This window comes from Rissa tridactyla, chromosome Z, assembly GCF_028500815.1.
Source record: "Rissa tridactyla isolate bRisTri1 chromosome Z, bRisTri1.patW.cur.20221130, whole genome shotgun sequence".
NCBI lineage: Eukaryota > Metazoa > Chordata > Aves > Charadriiformes > Laridae > Rissa > Rissa tridactyla.
The window spans coordinates 60,292,534-60,316,312 of NC_071497.1; the positions used below are offsets into that span (position 1 = coordinate 60,292,534).

At 38.4% G+C, this 23,779-nt stretch overlaps 2 protein-coding genes across 15 annotated transcripts in view; both read left to right on the forward strand.

Moving 5' to 3' along the window:
* POLK (DNA polymerase kappa) overlaps positions 1-11,371 on the forward strand; it is a 38,631-nt gene extending 27,260 nt beyond the window's left edge. For 12 of the 13 annotated variants that reach the window (XM_054185087.1, XM_054185099.1, XM_054185095.1 and 9 more), the window contains 8 exons: positions 455-579; positions 764-930; positions 3,038-3,070; positions 4,899-4,995; positions 6,169-6,340; positions 7,200-8,165; positions 9,322-9,373; positions 9,519-11,371. In XM_054185087.1, the coding sequence (XP_054041062.1) occupies positions 455-579; positions 764-930; positions 3,038-3,070; positions 4,899-4,995; positions 6,169-6,340; positions 7,200-8,165; positions 9,322-9,373; positions 9,519-9,603 (1,697 nt within the window). In that variant the 3' untranslated portion in view covers positions 9,604-11,371. The remainder of the gene's footprint in view (positions 1-454; positions 580-763; positions 931-3,037; positions 3,071-4,898; positions 4,996-6,168; positions 6,341-7,199; positions 8,166-9,321; positions 9,374-9,518) is intronic. The other variant, XM_054185100.1, reaches the window with a different exon arrangement.
* Positions 11,372-15,828: 4,457 nt separating this feature from the next.
* Positions 15,829-23,779, forward strand: part of ANKDD1B (ankyrin repeat and death domain containing 1B) — a 33,496-nt gene continuing 25,545 nt past the window's right edge. For both annotated transcript variants that reach the window (XM_054185811.1, XM_054185812.1), the window contains exons 1-3: positions 15,829-16,293; positions 19,916-20,019; positions 22,036-22,134. In XM_054185811.1, the coding sequence (XP_054041786.1) occupies positions 16,218-16,293; positions 19,916-20,019; positions 22,036-22,134 (279 nt within the window). In that variant the 5' untranslated portion in view covers positions 15,829-16,217. The remainder of the gene's footprint in view (positions 16,294-19,915; positions 20,020-22,035; positions 22,135-23,779) is intronic.

The window sequence follows — 23,779 nt, forward strand, 5'->3', positions numbered from 1 at the left end:
CTTTTTTTTGAAATACAAGGACGAAATATCTCCTTCGTATTAAGAGTTCGTTATAACTGCCGTTGTAAGGATTTCCTTTTGTCTTACCATAATCATCATCATAAAATCATTCAATCATGTAGCTGATGTTATAGATAAACACTTGGTATTTAACTCTCGTGACTGATTAGCGCATGTTGTGTTACCCTGACTATCTTAAAATAGTAGGTACACTTTATCTGGTGCATCCATTATAAGTAATCTTCCACAAGTGTTTATGTTCTCCCCTGTCTATTATAAATATTTTTTTGCAGAATTGTAACAAATCTGGTTATCAGTTATAGTAATTGTTTTGCTTATGTTTAGTCTTTGCCAAATGTGTAGGCTACTCTTGTGCTTTTAAATATTGGACAGTTGAAATTAAACATTGTCCTGTATTTTTTAAAAATAGGGATTTTGTTTGTTTGTTTTTAAGGAATAGCACCGAACACAATGTTAGCAAAAATGTGCAGTGATCGTAATAAACCTAATGGGCAATACAGAATTGCTCCTGAGAGACAAGCAGTGCTAGACTTCCTAAAAGACTTGCCCATTAGAAAGGTAAGAGATACCATGGTATTTACTGTGTAATCGTGTATGTTCCTTATGTTCTAAAAGCAAAATTTCTACTGAAGAAATATACTTTTCTAGGTAATCTGCCCAGTTGTGTTTGATTTAAATTGTTCTTGATATTGGATCTACAAATGGAAAGTTTCCAGCATAATGAGACTTAACTGTTTTTCAGGTGCCAGGTATAGGAAAAGTAACCGAGAAGATGTTAAAAGCCCTTGGAATTGTGACTTGCTCAGAACTTTACCAGCAGAGGGCGCTGCTTTCTCTTCTTTTTTCAGAAGCATCTTGGCGTAATTTCTTGGATATTTCCCTTGGTTTGGGTTCAACACATTTGGAAAAGTATATTTTGGTTTTTTTTCTCCTGTGTTTACATTTTTCTGCTTGTGTATTTCACATACTGTACATTTTAAGACATGTTTTATTGACAAACAAATATTATGAAAATTTGGCTTAATACATTTTAAAAGATCTCTGATACCTGTTATTATTATACTTATGGCTAACATACACACAACAAACCAAGCACTAAAAAGCAAAAGTTTGTACATCCATGTCTAATATATGAAATCCAAAAAGTCTGTCAAAGAAGTTGGGCATAAGTGTATATCAAGAAATCAAGTCAGTATCATTTAGGGTAACCTCATAATTACTAAAATAGCTAAAGAGAAATGAGTTATCCTAAGCAGAGGTGTTCAGTCCTATTTTCTCTGTAAAAACAATATACATTCATTGGCTTTTATTATTATCTGATTGTAATGAAAATTGCATTGGTATCTGATCTTCTGTGGTGGTAAATTGTAGTTCTAATGAAAGTAACTGAAGTTCCTGTGTCTCCTATCCTGTATACATACATATTTGTAATATCAACTTCCGTATTTGGTGGAATAGAACTGAAGATTTTAATAGCCTTCATAGCTATTCCTTTAGGGTTCATACTACATTAACAGCTTTTTAGCCTCCTGTTTGGGAGGGGAGAAATACGTCTTACTAGTGAATACATGTTTTCAATAACATGCGTCATTTCTAAGCCTGTCCTGGATACAAACATGGAACACTTGTTCTTAAAAAACCTCAGCATTTTGCTGTTCATGTAAACAAGAGTCTTAATTTAGGATTGAGTCCTTTCTTTTAGATATTCCTTCCTTAAATATCCTTCTATCCTTCACAAAGTGCTGAAATTCTATTTAAAATGATTTGGTTTCATTAGGAGTTCTGAAGTGCTTTGTGTATTTCTGAAGGACCTATTCTGAATTATTTCTGTTACTTCTCTGGTAGTAATAGATCTTCCATTTTTTCTATTCGACTACAAAATAATATATACAGTTAGCAATTTGTACACCAGTAATGTGCTAGCACAAATCTTTGCATTGTTTTTGTTTGTCTGTTTCAGAAGTATGTTGACTTGAAACAAAATATGCAGTAAGATTGACTTTGTGAGGTGACTTGATAAAAGATAAAATGCATTTTCCCAAATATTTGTTTCTCTTAAGAGAATGGTTTCCCTTAAGAGAAAGGACCTCAAATGGTCCTTTAATAATTGGTGCACTCTCTCCCCTTATTCACCCTGTTCAGGTGTTGTACACTCTGGGAAACCTCCTAGTACATTAAAAACCAAAAACCAAACCAGGAGCGTTTCAAAAGCCACAATTATCATTGTGAAGGGGAATGCAATTTTAATGGTGTTGTCAAAGAAATTTATTTCTTTGTTTTGTTTTTATTAGCACCAACTTGATTTCAGTGATTTGAGTGTGGAGAAAGCATGCCCTTAACATACCAACACCTGAATCCTTGAGTAAATGGTTCATCTTGTGGTCCACCGAATTTGCTATTTCCAATACTTAAAAACAGAAGAAAGATCTAAAAAGAAAACACTCATAGGAACTGCTTGAATGCAGAAGAGTTATTAAAGGATGCTCAATTAAAACGGGGAAAAAACAAGCAAGCAAACAAACCAACCAACAGAAAAAGCCCTAACACATCACCTTTAACATGGGTAATAATTTAGTGAGAAAGCAAACTATTTCCTCAGATAAACAAATATTCAAAAATACCTAGTATGTTCAGGATTTTAATAGCAGTGCTTTACAGTTATAGTGAGGTGAGGCAGCATAGGATTTGTAGTTCGTTTTTAAATAAGACTCCTTCCAATACGAGAGGGGAGTTTTGTTGGGGTTTTGGGTTCTTTTTACAAACTTCATTTTTATTGATGTCTGTGGCTGATTTATGTCTTTACTTCATCTACAGTAATTTAAGTTTTTTAAAAATACATTGTCCATTTTGCACTCACTTAAACTTGATGTACAAGATTTGTAGAAAAAGTTAACATCCAGATTTTATAGAAGCGACTGCTGTTAGTTATTGAAGCATGACTGATTGTCTCAGAGTTTATTGAAATGATAACAGTTCTAGGTAAAGAGAGTATAATAAATTGTTTTTCTTTTTAAAGGGATGGAGAAAGAAAAAGTATGAGCACTGAAAGGTATGCCTCTTTAACATTGAAAAAACTACATTAATCACTAAATCTACTTAATGCCAGGTAGCGTATACTTTTCTTAGTCATGTAATTTCATTGTGTATTTATATGTGTTAAAAAACCGCGTATACAACAAGCTCACTAAATCAGATTCAAGCTTTCATTATTTGTCTTCAGAATACTATGGAGGTATTTCTGTCAATTTGTGTGTTCTCTTTTCTCAACATCTGATTCTACTAATGCCTTTAATGCATCACAGTGGTCTTTAAGCCATAATATAGCGTGGAAATATGTAAGAGCTTGAATTTTTTTTCTATGTTCCAGTTTAATGTCAGTATCAGTCTATATCAGTCAATAGCATAAGGTAGACTTGCAAAGGTGACAATAATTTTGCATGGTTAACTAAAATTGGTTACATTTCCTAACTTTTAAGTTTTTACCAGTGTAAAGTTCCTTAAGGTGGTGGCGTATGTCATTTCCAAAAGTTCATTTTTAAAAAGGAAATACTGCAAGGAGAATCCGTAGAGCACCATAATAATTATCCCTACCCTCATGTGGTCTCTTCCTAGAAAAGAAGATAAGAAATGATTCTTGTTTCTATTGAGACTTAATAGTTGTGGGCAACTTATGTAAGCCCAGTAAGGTTTGGTACCACCAGAGCTGAGAAATTTATGGCTGTAGTCTTGTGCTGGTTTGCAGGCAGACAGATAATCTGAGTAGCCTGCTCTGCCATTCTGCCTTTCTTTCTTCTTTTTTCCCCAAGGGAAATGGTTTTAGACCAGAGATGTCAATGAGCTGCTGAGATCATGAGTCTAGTTTATATGTGAGGAAGAGATGGGCCTGAAATAGCATTCTCTCTATCCTGCCCCTTCCAAACTTAGGACTTTTACAGCTTCCCAACTACTACAGCATTGCCAGGATAACACGAGTTACTCCTTGGATAATGGCATGGGACCCACAGTAAAATATTGATCCCGTTAGTTTGGCAGCATGCAAACATTCTTAGGGGAATGTGAATCATAATAGAGGATGACTTTTCAATAGATCACGTAAACCTGAGTATAACTTAGAGATGTGAAATCCAGCGTAACTGTAGGGACTTTACACTTGTAAATATAAAGGGCATGAAACAGTGGATCTGTGGGACCTTTCCAAAAGCATCTGGCAGCTTTAAGTTTTGCTTTCCGCTTCTCTTAAAATTGCTACTAACTGAAGGTTGCCTTTCCTCTCATGTTATTACTAAAAAGCAGATGCAAAACAAAAAAATAGTACTGTAATTCCCCTGCTCTAGCAAAGGCAGTTAGCAATGTTTTTGGCAGAGAGATAGCTTTTCCTCCTCTGAGGATAGACATAATTATTCTAGCTGGCATCTTTTTCTTAGTATCTGCATTATTTATTTCTGATACTTGGCTCTGATGTTGACTTTCTAATCCTTTCTTTCTTCTGATGTTACATAGCACTGTACAAAGGAGATTAAATACAAATAACTTGACTGGATCCATGAATTCAGTTGGTGTTAGTATTCTCTCTTGCAAATATTTAAGCATTAATGAACTTAAATCTGATACATTTTCAAATAGTGCATGAAAAATTGAAAGCCAAATTATTTAATTATTTGAAGGGCTTTGCAAGCATTTTGAAACACATAAATGCGCACAAATCTTTCTGTATAATAATCATATTAATATCCATTTTTCCTTGAAGTAAACATTCAAACCTATACAACCTTCTGCTGATGTAGTTTTGTTTAAATGTACAAAAAATACTTTAGAAGGCAGCCACTAAGTAAATTTTAGGATTCACACTGAAAAAAAAAATCTTATCTTTATCGTAGAACGTTCAGTGAAATAAACACAGCAGAAGACCAGTACAGCTTGTGTCGAGAACTCTGCAGAGACCTTGCTCAAGAGCTACAGAAAGAGGGACTTAAGGTACTTATATTATTCTCTGTTTACTTGCAAAAAGACAACACTTTGCACTCAAACTTATTAAGTGCAGCGTTAGTATGAATACTTTCAGCAGCATTGTAGCATGCAATGTATGGTCTCCATTCTTTAATTGCAGATTTAGGCAGCTATTGATACTGTTCAGGTGGCTTTCTAATAATACGCATGGAAAAAAATAAACTAATTAACCAAGTTATTTAGCATATAAGCATTTTATGCTAAAAGCAATATTTATAAACAAGTAATAGCGCTGATTGTCTATAAGCTGTGCTTTGGTCAATCATGTACTACGAAGTATTTAAAACACTGTGTTTCTTTCCTGTATTCACACAGGATCCAGTCCATAGCCAGTTCATGCCATTCACTGGTATGAATGGTAGGAACAGTACCTGTATTCCTTCTCCTCAAATTTCTGTTTATTATCTGGAAAGAACAGTTGATATTTTCTATGAAGGTCTTTATGGTAAAGCAAGGAATAACATTCAAGACCTAAAAGAATTGTGATTAGTCGTCTTCATCCATAAAAGATTGTCTCAAAAGATGACAGGTTGAAAGGGAAATCATCAGCTAAGAAGGACAAAGGGAAAAGCTTACAAAGGCACCAGAACAAAAGGTGTGCCATCTATGTATGTTTGGACGAAGACGCTAAATCACACAAATGGTTTGGAAGGTGTTGCCAGGGGAATATTTGTGCCAAACAAAGACGCTCTGTGTGGCTGTGATAGCACCATGCAGGAGGAAGTAAGTTTTCAGCAAATCCTTAATTGGATATCACTTATGCATCCTTAGTAGGTTTCCCAGCAAAGATATCCCACACAGAAAGTTTCCAAGTGAGGAAATAATTTTTTGTAGACAGAGTAGAAGTTGTGACTGTAGCCAGAGCATGAAATCTATTGAATATGCACTGGTGGCAGATGGTCTGCTGGGAACAATAGACAAATGACCCAGTTCAGAGAATTTGACTTTGGCAGAAGCAAGTGCAGAATCTTGCAGACAAATTCTTGGCAGTGCCCATTGCTGTACAGAGATAAGCCCATAGTTTTGGCTGTGCCTTTAGTGCCCTTATATAGATGCTACATAATGATTGTTTTGTCCTGTATACGACATGCTTAACTTTTTTCTTTTTTTTTTCTTTTTTTTTCCTTTTTTTTTGCCTAGGGTAAAACGGTTACCTTGAAGCTAAAGAATGTGAACTTTGAAGTGAAAACAAGAGCTTCAACTGTGCTGTCTTCTGTTTCTACTGAGGAGGAAATCTTTGCTGTGGCTAAAGACTTGTTAGGAACAGAAATTGATAGTGTTGCTCCTCACCCTTTACGGATAAGACTTATGGGTAAAGTATTTCAAACTTGTTCTTCCTTTTCAGACTTAGATCTCATGACGTATCAAAGTAATAGACAGTACTCTCAAGTAAAATTTGTGTAAATGGATTTATCCTTTCTCCGTTACCCTGGTAGCTTTTGCAAAGTGAAACAGGTCTGAAGTGCTAATGGTGACTCAGGAATGTTTTACTGATTTAGGTTGTACATTTCCTACTACCTGTTAGCCCTCGAACGACATACAGATTGGCATGAGAGTAGAATCTTAATGCACAGCAGTGCTTAACTTTGCTGCCTTAAAAGACCCTTTAAATCCGCCTTGCACTGCAGCAACATTTCTGTCCATAACCTCTTTTAGAAACAAATGCTTTAAATAAAAGTGCCTCTAGAGTTGAAGATGCTATGTTCTGCAAGAAATTTGAAATTTCTGTCAAAATTAAACTCTGTGTTTTGATTCTAAGACTTGTGTATTTCAGGTGCTTATGCATTCTGCTTAGACCATTCAGTGATACATAAAACTTATTTGTCTATGGTATTAGAATGCACTGAAAAAAAATATTTTAGTGGGAAAACTTCATGCAAAACTCTCTTTCAGACTGAATTCTATATAACTGTATTAAGTTTATAGCCTCATGGTGCAATCAGTTAAAACTCTGTGGGTATTGAAATTAATAATATGGTTGGGCAAGTGTTCAGGTCTGATAAAATCATATGGAGCTTGTGATCCATTGTTAGCATTTGCAGGTAGTATAGCTTCCATTTAAAGAGGAAGTGCACTTTTATTGAGTGGATGTACACCTCAGAAGTTTTTAATTAAGAATTAGTATCAAGTTTTCTTAAAATTGGTATTGTAAGTTTGTTTTTCTTCATTAGGTGTACGAGTATCAGGATTTCTAAGTGAAGAAGAGAAGAAGTATCAACAAAAAAGCATTACAAGTTTCTTAAAATCAGGAAAAGAAATCGCTTTTCTTAGGTTGCAGCCAGGGAAGTCCAACCAAGAATACTGCACAAAAAATTCAGAAGCATCTCCCGGAGGGAGTTTTTTTGATAAAAAGCGAGCTGCAAGGCAACTAAACAGTGAGAATCTTTCTCCAAATGAAACTGTAGGTAAGCAGCTCCTTACTGTTAGGAAATCATCAGCAAATTTTGTGAAAGAAACTAAGAATGTCACAGATTTACAGAATTCTAATCTGTGTAAGACCTTCACCTGCCCTGTTTGCTTTGAGGAGCAAAGCAGCAATAATTTGGAAGAACTTAATAGGCATATTGATGAGTGCCTCAATGGGACTGTTGTTAAAGATGCCATAGAAATATCCAAGAATGACAATTCAAGAGAAAATACACTTAACTTTCTTCCACACTTCAAAAATGAAAATGTTGAAAATGTTGGTGAAGGTCAAAAAAATAAAACAGATCAACTAGCAGGAACAGACCAGTCTGCAAGTACATCTGACAACTCTGCTAGCAATAGCACAGAGAAATTCACTCAGATAATATCTGATAAACCTCACAGAGAAAGACAGCCTAGCAATCTCAGTGATATTGCTAGAAACGTGTGTATGAAACAGTGTCTTTTCCCCAAAAGAATTTCACAAGACAAGGAAGACCATTTTGAAAAGACTGAACATACAGAAGAAACTAATTCATCCTGTTTCTTTGAAGCCAAAGAAGACAGCGTTCTTGTTTGTCCAGTTTGTAATTCAGAGCAGAAAACCACCAGTCTTATGTCATTTAACAGACATGTGGATGTCTGCTTAAATAAAGGCCTTATCCAGGAGCTGACAGAAAAAAAAGATTTTCCTACTAAGACTTGTAATATGGAAAATTCAAACAGAGTTGGTGAGTATGTGCATTAGGACATATCTGATTATGCAAATTATCTACTTGTACAATTAAAGTAATTTGGTAATGGTATACTTTGAACCTCAAACCAGGACACAAGGCTTTGAGATTTTTTTCAACAAGTTCATTTGAGTGAGGCCCGTGTAAGAGTGAACGTTTTTATTTTAAAAATATCAAATCAATTTTCATGACAAACTAGATTTATGAATGTGATGGTAGTTACACAGTGCATTCTCATTTGCCGCAATGGTGACATAGGAATTACTGCTCATTTCTGTAAATTGCACGTTTGCTACCCCCCGGCCATGTTCAGAAAGGTGTTTGTAAGGCCACTGAGATTTAAATGAAAATCAATGAAAACGTCTTCTATCTGGATTGTTTCAGACATTCAGTTGACAAAAAAGTTCCATTGTGTAATGTGTTGGCAAAAACAGAGAGGTGGTGAACTAAAGCATGAAGGGAGGAACTTGATTATTTTACATCTAATAAGATGTATTACATAACTGCACCCGTAACGTGCAAACCAGTAGCATATTTACTTAAGTAGTTTCTCTTTTTGATGAAGAGTTAATCTTTGGCTAGATTAGAGGACATGTGCAGGTAATTAAGTATCTGCTTAAAGTACCTTGTCCATAATCTAACGTGGGAGCTGTATAAGAGGAAATTAGAGTGTGATGAATTATCAGACACAATTAAGACTTACAATTTGAATCTTTTACACAGAAAATTTTATAAGCAGTATTGTTGCTACATGTGCAAACAGGCTTTGTTTTAAATTAAAAATTTACTGTTGGCAAAGAGTTTTTCCCCCCTGCAGGATAAAAAAAAGTTTTCAACCACCTTGAAAATCAACTACATCACACTGAAATATTTCTGAAAACTACAACAAGGTTCAAATTCATCCCTTAGAATTCAATAAGCTAAAGGCTTTTTCTCTTTAAGAATGTTAATATAAATTGCAGTACTCAAACTGCATGTAATAAAATGTTATCTGCTCCTTGAGACAGATTAACTTTGGTTATCTTAAAAAAAAAAAAAAGGGAAAGAAAAGCTTTACCGAAACCTGCTCTTTTAAAACTTCTGCCATGTATGTGATTTCTGAAACATTCTTTATTGAAATAATTAATTTTTGTTGTTTCCAATTACTTTTCAGGAGGTTTAAGCAGAGGACAGCAATGCGCTAATCCATCACAAGGAACAAAAAGGTAAGGACTTTCTGGAAACTTGAGTACACAACTCATTTTAAAATAATGAATTTTAGAAAAATATTTAGTGTTGTAGAAGTTGTGTTAGGTATGCATTGTATATCTTTTCCCCTCTTACTGTTTTTTTGTCTTTCTTTAACTTCAGGTCTGGAGTAACAACTTCACAGTCAGTATCAAAAAAGGCCAAGTCATGCAATTCCAAGCATACAATTGAAATGTTTTTTAAATGACCGTGGAGCAACATATTCTGTATGAAGTATTTCATAGTGTTTTATGACTGCAAATTAATTTAGCATTGGTGGTAGCCTGGATTCAGGTGCCTGTCACTTCGGAGCCATTGTATGCCTGTGTAAAAAGACATGATGTTTGAGGTAGAAGAGGAGGTACAACTGAGGTGGTTTTTTTTTTTTTTTTGAAGAATAATACTTTTTTTCCCAGTTGTTTCCAAGAATCAAATTTTGCTAGCACTTTGATTTTGTTTTTATTGAACATGTGGAACTTTGTTAGAGTCACGAGCATCCTCATGAATTCTCTCTGCTGTTCGACAAACAGAACAGGGAGATTAGAGCTGCTGTTGGGCAAGCCTGTAGGGCAAGCTCCCTGGAAAGCAGGAGTCATTAGCTAGTGTTTCACGCTGTGCTTACTGAAGGCCCTCTTCTCACACCTGACCTGCCGTCTTCTCTGTCTTGGTTGTATTGGCTGTGGTAGCCATAGGAGCTGAGGCTGACACTTCGTTGGACAATTCAACACCGAATTTAATTGTGGTATTAGCTGTGTGATAACAGAGAAGAGCCAAGTTGCTTGATATCAGCTTATGAACGTTTGTCTTCTCAGTGGACAGAAAAATTGATTGATTTCAAAGGAAAAGAGGAAGAATTTAGACCACAGTCAAGCTTTCATTATTGTCACTGAAAATGACTTCAGTAAGAGTTGGGGGACCAGCCCTAAAGGACTCATTGTGTTAAGATACAGGATGACTTCACTGATTTAAAAAATGTTAATAAACCTGTTGATGGGAGAAGAATTCCTACAGGTTAGTCAGACAAATATTGTTTGGTCCTTGGCCTTTCCAAAGACACTGAGAACTTAAATTTTCTTCACAATTGTGAAATTGTTACTGGTCATTAGGACTAAATTTACTCTAAATAAAAGGTCTCATGGTGCAATAATGTGAATGATGTGCAAATAAGTAAGATGCTGAACCATCTTATTGTTTACCTATCTTTCTCTTTAAAATTATTTTGTATTTCTGAATAAATGATATTTTATGCATGCATATGTGGAAGGAGGAAGTTGTAAAGTGCAAATATTTAAAATACCCTGTTTAGATTTTTTTTCTGTTCACACCAAATTGCTTAAATGCAGACATTTTAATATAATTAAATATTTATGAGGCAAATAATTTATGATGACAGCATATTTCTTATAAGTCATACAAAAAAATGTCAAAACCTGTATGGAATATAAATAGCTTTTTAATTGCAAAATCTTTAAAACAAGTAGCTACTGTAGAAGCATCTGCTTTGTCATTTAACTGTATTGAAAGTACTTTGGGGTTTGCTTGTTTCTTAAACAAGCAAATGTGTACCTGGTATGTTTTAGAAGCCCAGGCTAAGTCCAGAATGTACTTTTTGGTTTCCAAACTTGCTGGAATGATTTCACCATCTGTACCTGCTCATCTGTTTGCCAGATGCCACAGTGCCCACATCTCTGTCATTTGCATTCATGTCAGTGCTCCCTTATCTGCTAAGGACCAAATCAGCTGGAGTAGCTCAGGCCATGTAAGCTGACTCAGTTGACTTTTTCTAAAGCGGGTTAGTGAGCATTCGGCATCAGCTGGTCTGTTGACAGAGGTGGGAGCTGGAAACTTTTGGTAGGAAAGACATAAAAGCAACTGAGGGAACAGTGACTTAAGCTACTGCTGCCGTTTAGAAAGTGAACACCTGTCCCTTTGTTAGACTGTGTCTGTCTGATTCAATAAAGTGTAGAATCCAAGTATTACCTTGTCATGGTGTGTATTTCTTTAAAATGTGTATTTTTACATACGCATTACTTAGCAAAAAGTAAACTACCTTTAAGTAATTGAACAAATGATGTTAGTTTGGCTTAGTCTCAGAAGTTGTCTTACCATCTGTTTAAAAAAAGTGTCGTAGAGTTATCTGAGTGTAATGAAGTTAAAGTTGTGGAGTATGTTAGAATTAATGTGCAAAGAAAACTCACAATATGATTCTAAAGCCAGAAATATCTGTCTTTTGAGAAGTGTGTAAAAAATATACTATTTGGAAAGGTGATTCAGTGTGTTTACAGAAGGTGCTCAGTGAGATTATTTTAATGTTTTCCAGGTAAATTATTTCCTGCAATGGAAAACAGAAACCTTTTTTTTCATATATTCCTTATACTTTCTCATACCACATCTATTACTATTTTTATCTGAAGAAGGCCTTCAGTACATGATTAAGTATTGTCATAAACTTCTGCGATACAATTTTTCATCTCAGTTCTTGTAGAGAAGACTGCGTAAGCAATGTTTTTGCTTTGCATTTTTCTCTGTGTGTGTGTGTGTTGTATAATTGACCTTAACTTAAAATCTGTTTTCATTAGCATTTGGAAATTTCTTTATAGCTGTGTTTAACTTAATGTATAAACTACTCCCTATGCGTGAGCCATTCTGCACTGAGTATATCCACAGTTCTGAAGCACATGAGCAATGCGGGTTGGCAGCGGATGAGAATTTTTGTGTAGTGTAAGTTTCTCTCTTGTTTAAGGTAGATATATACATATGTTATCTTGAATTCCTCTTTTAGTTATGAATGATAGAGAAAAAGGATGACACTTCTGTGATCTTCATGTTCTTCACCACTTCTGAAGAAAGGAATGCAGATAGCGTATGCCTGGCCACAAAGCACTAATCTGTAAGGAGGATGATTGGCATAAGTGGGACAATCATAGAGATGCACCCCTAAGGACAAGACTTGCTTGAGTTTATCTAGTAAATCCTCAATACCCAGAAATTTAGGTTGTAGAGTAGCATTTTCCAGTTGAATCTGCTTACTGCTATCTGTAGTAATATCTTTATTTACTTTTGAGTTTTGAAATATCTTGCCTACAGAATGTCTTGCTGTGGTTGGATGTCATGGTAACCAGTTGTGTTTATTGGTTGTCTAACCTGGGTGTCTCAAAATCTCCATTTCTAGAAACTTTCGTGTTGGGAATATATAAATACTTTAGCTTATGCTGTTTTGTTCTCAGAGTTGCTGAAGTTTCACTTTGGAGTGTCAGTAACAGGCAGGAACATCAGCAGGGCAGAGTTTGGGCTTGAATTGGTCAGCCTGTAGCTTGATCCATGTTGCAATAATTTTGGGGATAGTTTATCACATGCCTTCCCCCCCCCCCGCCTCCCCCCCCCCCTTCTCTCTCTCTCCCTCCTGCTCACATTGTAGTATGCAGATCCAAGCAGAAGGTTGAAGCCATCAAGAATCTTAGAATCATAGAAAGGGACCTTAAAGATCATCTAGTTCCAACTCCCCTGCCATGGGCAGGGACACCAACCACTAGACCAGGCTGCTCAAAGCCCCATCCAGCCTGGCCTTGAACACTTCCAGGGATGGGGCATCCATAACTACCTGGGCAACCTGTTCCAGTGCCTCACCACCCTCACAGGAAAGAATTTCTTGCTAATACCTAATCTAAATCTCCCCTCTTTCAGTTTAAAACCGTTACCCCTCATCCTATTGCTACATTCCCTGATCAAGAGTCCCTCCCCATCTTTCCTGTAGGCCCCCTTCAGGTACTGGAAGGCCACTAAAGAGAATAGCCTTCTCTTCTCCAGGCTGAACAACCCCAACCGTCTCAGCCCGTCCCCACAGGAGAGGTGCTCCATCCCTCTGATCATCTTGGTGGCCCTCCTCTGGACCTGTTCCACCAGGTCCATGTCCTTCTTATGTTGGGGGCCCCAGGGCTGGATGCAGTACCCCAGGTGGGGTCTCATGAGAGCATAGTAGAGGGTCAGAATCACCTCCCTCGACCTGCTGGCCACGCTTCTGATGCAGCCCAGGATGTGGTTGGCTTTCTGGGCTGCAAGTACACATTGCCGGCTCATGTTGAGCTTCTCATCCACCAACACACCCAAGTCCTTTTCCTCAGGGCTGCTCTCAAGCCATTCTCCACCCAGCCTGTCTTTGTGCTTGGCATTGCCGTGACCCAGGTGCAGGACCTTGCACTTGGCCTGGTTGAACTTCATGAGGTTTGCGTGGGTCCACTTCTCAATCCTATCCAGGACCCTACTGCCTACAAGTGAGCCTAGGGAGCAGCCCAGAGGTGCCGGAGTTTGTTGGCTGGCTGATGTTGTGGAGATCTCTACCCTGTCTTTTATGGCAGCCATTTGTACATGTGAGCATCTGTTGAGACTGGGCCTCTCCATTTCATTGTTCTAATTACTACTCATAAGCAAAGGCAATTGGCAACAGGTAGCTGTAAACCATAAGGGAGGAGGGAAGCGATGAGTGTTACTGTAAGGTGCTGCAGTTGCACAGCCTAACAATTCATGCACCATGGGATTCAGAATTCTGCAGAATTTCATACTTTCAGTAAAAGTACACAGCTTAATACAGTTTAATACACAGTTTAATAAAAACATAATACCGGCCACATACAGGACGTAATTTTTGCTTGTTCCTCTTCTTTATGCACTATTCAACATGCTTTTGTCTTACCTTACATTTTCTCTTTATATTGGTTCTACTTGTTTATGTGTTTATTACTACTGTTATTTTAAATATTAAAAAAATGCTCTGAGTTCCTGGCAGAGAGGAAGCTCTGTAAAAGCATGTGAGGAAGATGTTCCAGTACTCCCTTGCTCTGCATTTGTTCCGGATGCTGTATGTCCGTTAGTGTCTGCATCAGCCTTTTCTGCTGGTTACTGAGGCCATTTGGAAGAATCAAGATTGTGGGAAGTGGTTAGAGAATGCAGTAAACTTGGTATTTGCAAAGTTTGAGCACATAAAGTATGGTTGTACTGGCAAAGTTAGTTTAGAGACCAGGGATATGCTGTGAAATAGAATTGCATGATAGTAATTGGAACTGGAAACTAACAGCTGATGTTTCTGGACTGTATGTAAAATTATCCTGTTTTAAAGATTCATACTGTAACTTGTGCTTTCTATGAGGCTGCAAATATATTCCTCCTTTGGTGCTGGCTTTGTAGGCAAACCTAATCATTCCACAGTTGTCTGTTGCCTCTGATTTCGAAAATGAGCATTAATGTTGCGGTCTGTATTACTAGCCCGGGCACCATACAGAAATAAAACTCTTCCTCTGAAGAAGTTTTGCTGGAACGTTTGACTCACAGGAAGCGAGTAAAAGTGAAACCTGATTCAGCTACGGCTAAATCAGTTAACTTGTTCTCACTCTGGGTTTATTTTCACAGTTGGTTGGGTTTTTTTTTTTTCAGCTGAGTAATATTATCTGGAAGTACAGTTGATGAAACCGTCTTATCAGACCAAGGTGTATCAAATGTAAAGATTTTTATACATCACAGCCTGACTGTATCAAAAACGCTTAAAGGAGAAAGGAACTGTGAAGTCTCTTCATATATGATAATCAGAATATGAGCAAAAATCAAAATTTTCTCAATTTACAATCTCTTTTGAGTCTTTCAGATTAATTTTACTATGGATGTGTATGGTGTTAGTAATCTTGGAAGTTAAGGTGACTGCGTAATTTAATTGCAAAGAAAAAATTATAGCAAAGGAACTCGAATGTGTCTACAGTTGTGTAGGCTGAAGACTGATGGTCCTGCATTCTTGGAGCTACCTTTCCAATATCTATTTTCAAATGTCAGCAATATCAAAGGCTGTTTTTACAGTAAAATTTAACCTAGTCACTTTAAACAATTTTTATGCCCTACTGGAGATAATCATTGTCTACATGAAATGAAACATCAATGTTGGCTTAAGTAAACCAAAACAATAGTGGACTAAAATTGAGAATTAGGTAGATTAGACAGATGTGTCAGTTCACAGAAACTGAAACTTTGGGGATGTGTGTATCAATTTTGACCAGACTTGGACAAAAGGAAATTCAAGTATTGTCTACCTGAAAATGGTGATTGCATCAGTACTGCTACCACACGTGCATATTTCTGCCCAAATTTACAGCAGGAGCACCTCAGTCTCCCGCATCCCAAGGCTGCGTCAAGCTTGCAGGGGTGCAGGCACGGCCTCCCTCTCCAGCCCAGTGAACACTGCTGGACAGCAGTGACAGTAATTCCAAGAGGAATTTCCCTCCGGATTGGCCTTCAGCCTGCAGAGAGCTCCGTGACTGGGGAGCTCCCTGCGGTTGGTAACACAGGCGCCTGGCCCGGGGTTCCCATCCGAGCTGTGACGCCTCTGTGTGTCTCCATATGGGTGCACTTGTGGCATTGATTTCCAAAAGTGCCTCTTGTTTGTGTGGGGATTTGGGAAGTGCTTTAGGAGTAAACAGGACTACCTTCTTGTCTTGTGTGTGCATTTGTAGGTGCAAATTGGGATACGCACGTACAGCCAGCCACTAGAGAAGACTAGAAGAGAAGATCGTGCAAAGATGACCCTGTTCAGTGCATCAAGAAATTCCGTGTATTTAGTTCCTGGTTTCTTTTAAAACAAACTCCTAAAGCTGCTCGGCACCTCTGCCTCTGGGGATGGTGCAGCCAGGGCGCAGCCAGCCAGGCCCTGGCCGGGCATGCTCCGCTCAACCCGCAGCACCGGGAACCGGTTTGTCAGGGCCAGTGTGGGGCTGGGCACCTCCCTCGGCGCCCCGGCCTGGGGCCCCTTCCCTCGGGTGAGGAGGAAGAGGAGACAAGGGAGCGATGAAGGGGCTGAGCCGCCTGCTGCGCGCCGGGGAGGATGCCATGCCGGGAGCGGGGGCAGCCAGCCATGACGGCCGTGAGTGCGCGGGGGTCGGGGGCCAGGTGGCCCAGTGGCGGTGGGACAGCACTGTCAGGGCTGCCGGGATGGTGGGGTCCACCCCAAACCCCTTCTTGCCTCAACCAAATGACAAAATGAGCGTCGGAGGGGGAAAAGAGTGAGGAGAGGATGTGTCGATGTGGGATCGGGAGCTGGGGTTTGGCACCTCCATCTTCCGAGGGACGGGTCCTGCAAATGGCCCAGCGGCCCCCGCTTTAACTTCTCCCCTGCAGCTGTCCCAGGGGCTTCGCTGGCATTAGTCACATCCCAGGGGCTGAGCACCTGCCGACACCTTCACACCCGCTCCGGCACCCCCATTTTGGGGGGGCACACCAGAATCAGAGGACCTTCTGGCCTCCGTGCGCTCAGCAGCACGACTCCCAGTGATGGGGTCTCCAGCTTCCATCCCGCAAACCGGTGGGTGGAAGAACTGCCTGCTCTGGCGTGGGCTGCAATTAGTGAAAACGGTTTATTTGTGGAAACTGAGAGCTGATTGTTAAACCCTGCCCGCGGCCCTGCCCTGTGATCGCAGCATGACAGCCAGGAGCCGTTCTCCTGGGCCGTGCTTCCTGCTGCCAGGCTGGCAAAGAGGGCAGATAAAGAACAGAAACAAATAAAGTAGCACTGTTGGACTCGATAGGTAGTTTTTTCCCATTACTTCTTTGAATTGGAAAATCATTATTTTAGAAAAAGATTCTTGTGACTTAACAAAATACCTCATTTGCCCTAGTCATTTTATTTCCAGTAACAAACAAGGAAACATAGAGAAAACATTGAAAATGTTACAAAACCATTAAATTTTAGAAACAATAGAATAAAATAATTTTTGTTGTCATTTGAATCTGAATATTGTTATTGGTTTTGTGTTTCACCTCCTTGGAACTCTTCAGCCAATTCAAATTCCTGAGTTTTTTCCATGTGCTTTTTGAGACAATGACAGATTTCATCCAGTGGAATCCACATCAGGAAATTAAAAATAGTAGGGTGGGGACCGGGGAAAAATTTCCATTGTCAATGAATACTGAAGCCTCTGGTGCACATTTTTACCTCATTGGAAGTCCTCCTTATTTGTGGTATTACTGGAAGACAGATTGAGGCTACTAAAAATAAGGTGTAAATATGAGGAAAGGAAAATTGAAGGTACCTCAAAGCTTGAGTTTCTTTTGAGGAAGACTTTCTGTTTTCAGGTAAAAAAAAACATTCACTTTTCTGCATCTTCTTACTTCCTTGCTTTTCCAAGAGAGGAGAAATTGTGGGATGTTCCACACAACACAGACAGGGCTCTCTACAAAGGAAATTAATTGATAAAATTACTACTTTTAGTTAGCTTAAAAGAAAAACCATATATAATTATTTCATTGTTATAACATGAATATGTAGTTATGGTATAACCTGTAGGGCAATAAGCCAAACATTTTCTATGAAGCCGAAGAAAATAATCCCCCAGAAAGATTGACAGCCACAAACAGATAATTGATTGCTGCTTGAAAATAGACCCGTTATTAATAATGCAAGGAGTGCCAAATCCTGGAGACCCCAGTTTGGAGAGAAAGCTTCCATAAATCTGTAGTCTGTCAGCTCTATAATGCTGTAATTTCATGCCTGAAAAAATCATTCTGCAAAAGCAGCAAGAGGTTGTGGAGCAAGTCAGTGCTGTGGTGTGTCTGGATTGCCACTGTTATTAACTCCTGAATTAAGAGGTATTAAAAAAGAGAGATTATTAAGAAACATCACACCCAAAGCAAAAGGTCTTGTTTTTAACAGCATATGGCAAGTTCATGATTTCTGGACAAGAGAGAAAACATCAGGCATTAGCTTTTTGTCAGAACTACAACAAAACTGTCCTTGCCAATGCAGCAACACTAAAGAAACACCATTTTCTCTTGTTTCTTGAAGACAGTGCTAGTATACTGTTTGGGTTGTTCCCGAATATCCTGAGATGCAGCAGCATTTATCTTTGCATCATACATGTGTGACTGAGTGACCATCAGCAGTCAGTAGGAATGAAGTGTGGCCTAATTGTAACTAATAGCAGCTAATTGGTGTCCTACATTTTGTTTCTGTGTTTGCCACAAATCTGCCTTGAGCGAGATATCCTGCGACCATTGATTTACCCATGTTTGAAATCAAGGTAGTGGAAAGCTCTGCTGGATACTTCTTTAGGGCGTAGATTACAAAAACTACGAGTGAAGGCATTTATTTGGCAAAGATCCCTCTTTGTGATGCTGGTTTTGCTGTCTGCCATGCTTCTTATCACAGGCGCCAGGGGTGCATTTTTATTTGCAACTGGGGTTTTTTTGTGGTTTTTTTTGGCTGTGCCCCCATGTTGTAAAACAAGCAAGTAGTAGTCCGTGACTTCCAGAGAATTTTGGAGGATGCTTCTGTTTAAGGTACTTGGATAATGTAATAGGAAAACTGGAAACAGTTTTACAAGTGTCCAGTTTAATTTCTAGCTCATTTTGTACGGTATAACTATGATTATTCCCACTGAGATTGTAATTATGGGTAACATGTAAAATGCAATTAAGTGAATGCCATACTGATTTTCCTTAGTATGCTTTGCAGTCATACTGCCTCAAGCTGTATTCTCATTAGGCGTTAATGAACTTAGACATAATGCAGTAGGATGAAATTGCGTGAGAAGCCTCTGAGGAACAGATAATTGCTTCAGTTTCTAGTTCAACAGAGTGCTGTCCTCTTTGGTCATGTCATTGGACAAGCAACTTTCAGGCCAAAATATTCTAGACAGCAGATATTTAAGTGATTCACTTTTTAAGTGTGATATGCTAGGAAATTAAAAATAAGTACTAACATTTTTGCAACTGATTTAACTGCTACACTAATTTTTTTCTCAGTGATTAATTAGATATCAAGGTAGAAACATGACAAACACTCTGACCTTTAAGTTAGCTAAGCCGGTTATCAGTCACAGGAATTTTATTTTCCAAAGTTACTGAAGTTAGGTGTCTAAATGCACACTGCAGCTACCTGAGTTGACCATACAGATGTTCATTTTTGTATTGAGGTCCCAATTTAATAGTAAGATCCACATTGTCACCAAATACCGAGGAAAAGTACACACCTTTCCCCCACGCACACCCCTGCCCCATATAACTCCTGGTTTTTTTGTTGGTGTTTGGGGGTGGTTTTTTTTCGGTTGGGTCGTACCACACGGTTACTGTATACATGTTTATGTGTTTTGGTGCTGTATTCTGTTTTAAAACAGAGAACTTTTCCAAGAATAGGCAATAAATGCTGCAGTTCGTACTGTTCACTGCTATGCCTCTAAGTACTTTGGGATCCATTTAGATGGCGAGAGCTTCATAAATGAACTCTTGTTCCTGTAAGCAGTGCAAATAACGGTAATCTGTGCTGTGAAAAGTCTACCTCTATTTGCGCTTAAGAGTTGAAACTAGAAACATCAGCCAGATGTCTCTAGAGGAGAAAAATGTAATCCTGGAACACTTCTGTGATGAGAAGGAAATGATTCTCATAACATATGAAGTCAGGACAAATAACAGAAGGTAAGAACAGTATCATCACACTGTTAGTTATGGCTATTTCTTTAGTAATACGATTTTTTCATCATGTTTTTCCACAGTGTTGCCAGATGAGAGAGAATTTCAATATGCTGCTAAAATGAACAATTTGGAAACCATGGAAAAGCTGTTTTCAAAGAATGTTAATATAAATGCTGTAGATACCGTGAGTATGAAGCATCTGACAGATCACTGATCTGGAATGTGACTCCTGGGAGTTGCACGGTGGAATCCCAGCGCAGTAGCCCTGTCAGCTGCAAGGTGGTGAGGCTGCGGGAGTCCCTTTTAGGACCTGATTAGGAAACGTTTCACGCGTCCAGTATGGACAGTAGGATTTGTGCAGCGCAACTCACAGGTCTTTGCATTTAGCCACCAGTCTGTGCATCACGTTGGGAACTAAGGAATTCTGAATCGTGGTCCCTGCTCTAATATTTACTCTGGTTTGGGGTGACTAATTTCTCAAGTTCCTCATCTTTCAGAGCAGAAGGACTTAACTTCACAATCACTTTGAGAATGGATTTATGCTGCTAGCGTTACAAATTTCAAATGTGAGTTGTAATTGTTCAGTTTTTATGGAACCAGGGAAGCAATCTACCACGTCCTCTGGCTCCAGGCTGAGATCAGAGTTCAGATTTACCCTAGGTAGACGAAAATGCATTTCTTATGCTGACATCAACTCTACACCTGAAATCTGAGGGTGTAGACTTCACAGTAACAAAATATAGGGCTGTGTTCCACTTGAGAGGTAGTTCAACAGCAATGGAGTGGTCATGATATTAATCTGGGAGTTATGGAGAACAGTTTGCCCTCAGTGGTTGTGTATAAATCACCTACTCATGAACATCTGATGTTACTTAATCATGGGTTCTGAAAAAACTTGCTTCCCATGCCCATATGCATTTTTTCCCCACAGGGGAATTGAGGAGATAGTACAGGTGCATTCCTTGGTTTGTTTGTGAAAAAGAGAGTGAGCGGAAGTTTCTTGTGAGTAAACTTCTCTTGAATAATGAGAGCATTCCTATCAATTACATAGTACTGTAAAAAGTCACTTAAAAAATAGTTCTTGCTTCCTTATTGCTTTCCAGAATTCAGGAAATTAAACTAAATACTTTTCCAGTCCGGTAGTCTGAATCTTTACCCTGTCAACTTTAAATCAGACCTATAGTATAAGAGTTCTACTAGCATAGCTACATGGGTGTTGTGCATCGATTGATTCTTCTAGTGAGGAAGTAGCTTATACTGGCGAAATCATTCTTTTGTTATAAGCAAGGCTGCTAAAAGGCGAGTTTTGCTGATAGAACTATTTCTGTGCAAGAGGCTCTTTCTTATGCACATCATAAATCCCACCTTTTTATGCTTTTAATGCATATAGCTGTAAATTTAGACTTATACATGGATAAGTCAGCTGATTTGCATAGAAGCATAAGAGAACAAATCCAAGCTGACTTTTAAAGTTAATTACTTAAATCACTGACATATCCTTGTATGGAAACTCTCAGTGAATTATATTAAACCCAGTTACATTCACTTTAACTGAAAGCAGAATTCTGTCCACTAAAGTTTAATTCAATTTAACCAATCCTTTTTAAATTCACACCGTTAATTACTTTAATGAAAAATTCATCAATTGTTCCTGATAAACAGTGAGCCTATTCACCTGTGTAAAATTACTCACTGTTTGCAAGGTGGAAGTTTTCATTTACATAGACAATGACTCAGTCTGGGAAGGTGACTAACAGTGAGAGAGGAATCTCGTCATGCATTGCAGGGATATAGTCTGATTGCATAAATCTACTCCTCAGCTTTTCAAATACAACCATATAATAAAACAGTAAACATGGATGCTTCTTGTACTGCGTGCATCTCCTCTACGCAGCGTATGATTACTTAATCCCACTTTGACATTTCAGTGAATTTCAGTGAAGGGATGATGCTATGTAGAGTAATTAAATCATTCTGTTTCTACAAGGAATCTTTAAGATAAATACCTGAATTCTATCCAAGGGAGCAAAAATGCATGTAAAGAGCAAGCGTGGCTCTTGAAGGAGAAATACGGTAACAACTACGTTTGTTGTAGTGAATTCAGTGAAATCAGAAATCAGTGAATTCAGAAATCCTGATCACCTGCACAAGGAAAAGAACTGTATTATGGACCTGACAACCAAAGCTTTGCTTATTTCAGCTGAAGCGTACCGCGCTCCATTTTGCTGTTGCAAGAAGTCATATGTCGGTGGTGGATTTTCTTCTCCATCACAAAGCTAGACTTGATATGGCGGATCAGGTAAGCTGGTTTACATGTTTTCATTCACACAGTACAGGAACAGTTTAGGGTAAAAGTGAATATTTGCCTGATGCTCCCTGTTTTGCAAAGTTAAGTGCTTGCTGTAAATGCTTCAGTTCGTCTTAAGACTGCACACATTTGTATGAAAAACAAAACCATTGTCAGAGGAAAAACACATTGCCTAGAGCTCTGGCTGTGTTGAATACTTGAGTGAGCGCAAGGGTGGTTGTCCAAATACGCTCTCTGTGGTAGCTGTGTATTAATCATTGGGCAGTTTATATGAAAGCAATCACTAAAAGTAAAAATTAGTAAAGATCACTAGGAGCTCAGAAAGTAACTCCTTGTGTGCTTTCCCTCCATTTTTATGTGAGTAGCTTACTGCAAAACTGTCAGTTGCTCTGCGGGCTCCATGACATTAATAGTTTAGCAGTGTGTGGCTGATTTGGTTGGGCCAGATGGTGATCCACGGTGTAAGATTTGATTCAGGTATTAAAACTGAATGTATCGTATGTTATTAATAAACAGGCTATTCAAAGCAATGGTTTTCCAGTGAACTGAGTAATGAAAATAGATGAATCATTTACCCTGAATCTTCCCCTGTTTGCTTCTTTCTCCTTATGCACCATATGGGGCAGTGTTTAATTTGTAAGTAAGGCAAATTCCAGGTTGTGGAGGGAGAAAGCTGCCTTGTTTTCCTATTGTGTTGGGATGAAAATAAGATGAGAGAGACCTGTCAATTCTAGTTACCAGTGGCTCCTGGCTTGGGCATGTCCTTGAAGTATAGGTAACCATCTCCTTGTTAGTGCTACTTGAGTTGCTCTGAAACGTTCTCCCAAGTTGCCCTGTCAGTGAAAACCTCACATGCTGCTTTGAAGAAATACTCCATCTTTCTGGACCCTATCAGCTTCTAAGCAAATCTTGCACTGTTGTAAGCAACGTTTCCCTTTTTGTCTGGCAAGCTGCAGACATTGCCTGCATGAGGAACTCTAAAATCAATAGTCTACGATGTAATGGCTAATAGGGTAGTTCTGCAAGAAGCAGGCAGTTTTCTTTAAGTAGTAGTGCTCTCTGTAGTGACAGTTAAGAAATGGATCCCTGGGTCTTTTACAGAGTACCCCTGGGCATTGTATTAATGTAATTTTATTCTGTAACTATTGTAAGTTATTCTTTATGGCAAATTATTTTTCAGTGGCTATCATCCAGATTTGTTGGGGCAATAAGGTAACTCAAAACATTTTATGGGTCTTTTAATTATCTTGATAGGGTGCATTGAAGCCAGGCTGGAAATATAGACCCTCCCCTCATGTTGGGGTTCTATTAAAGACAGAGAATCTCATTCTAATTAAGCATTACCTTTTAATTATTATCTGTCTTTAATTCTTAGGTATTGTTAATCATCTTTGTTGAAAGACCGTTGGAAACACTCCATCATAATTAGCTTACAGAGCTTAAATATTATGATATTACATATTGTATTTGACAGTGATTCATGTACTCTCTGGCAATTGCTTTGATCATGCAATTGATAAGAAAGAGAATGAAGATACTATGAAATTATTTCTTACTCCATTTTAGTTTCTGACATACTTCTTGTATTAATAAGCGCAAGGTCTTAAGCATTCTTAACATTTCTCGGTACAAAAAA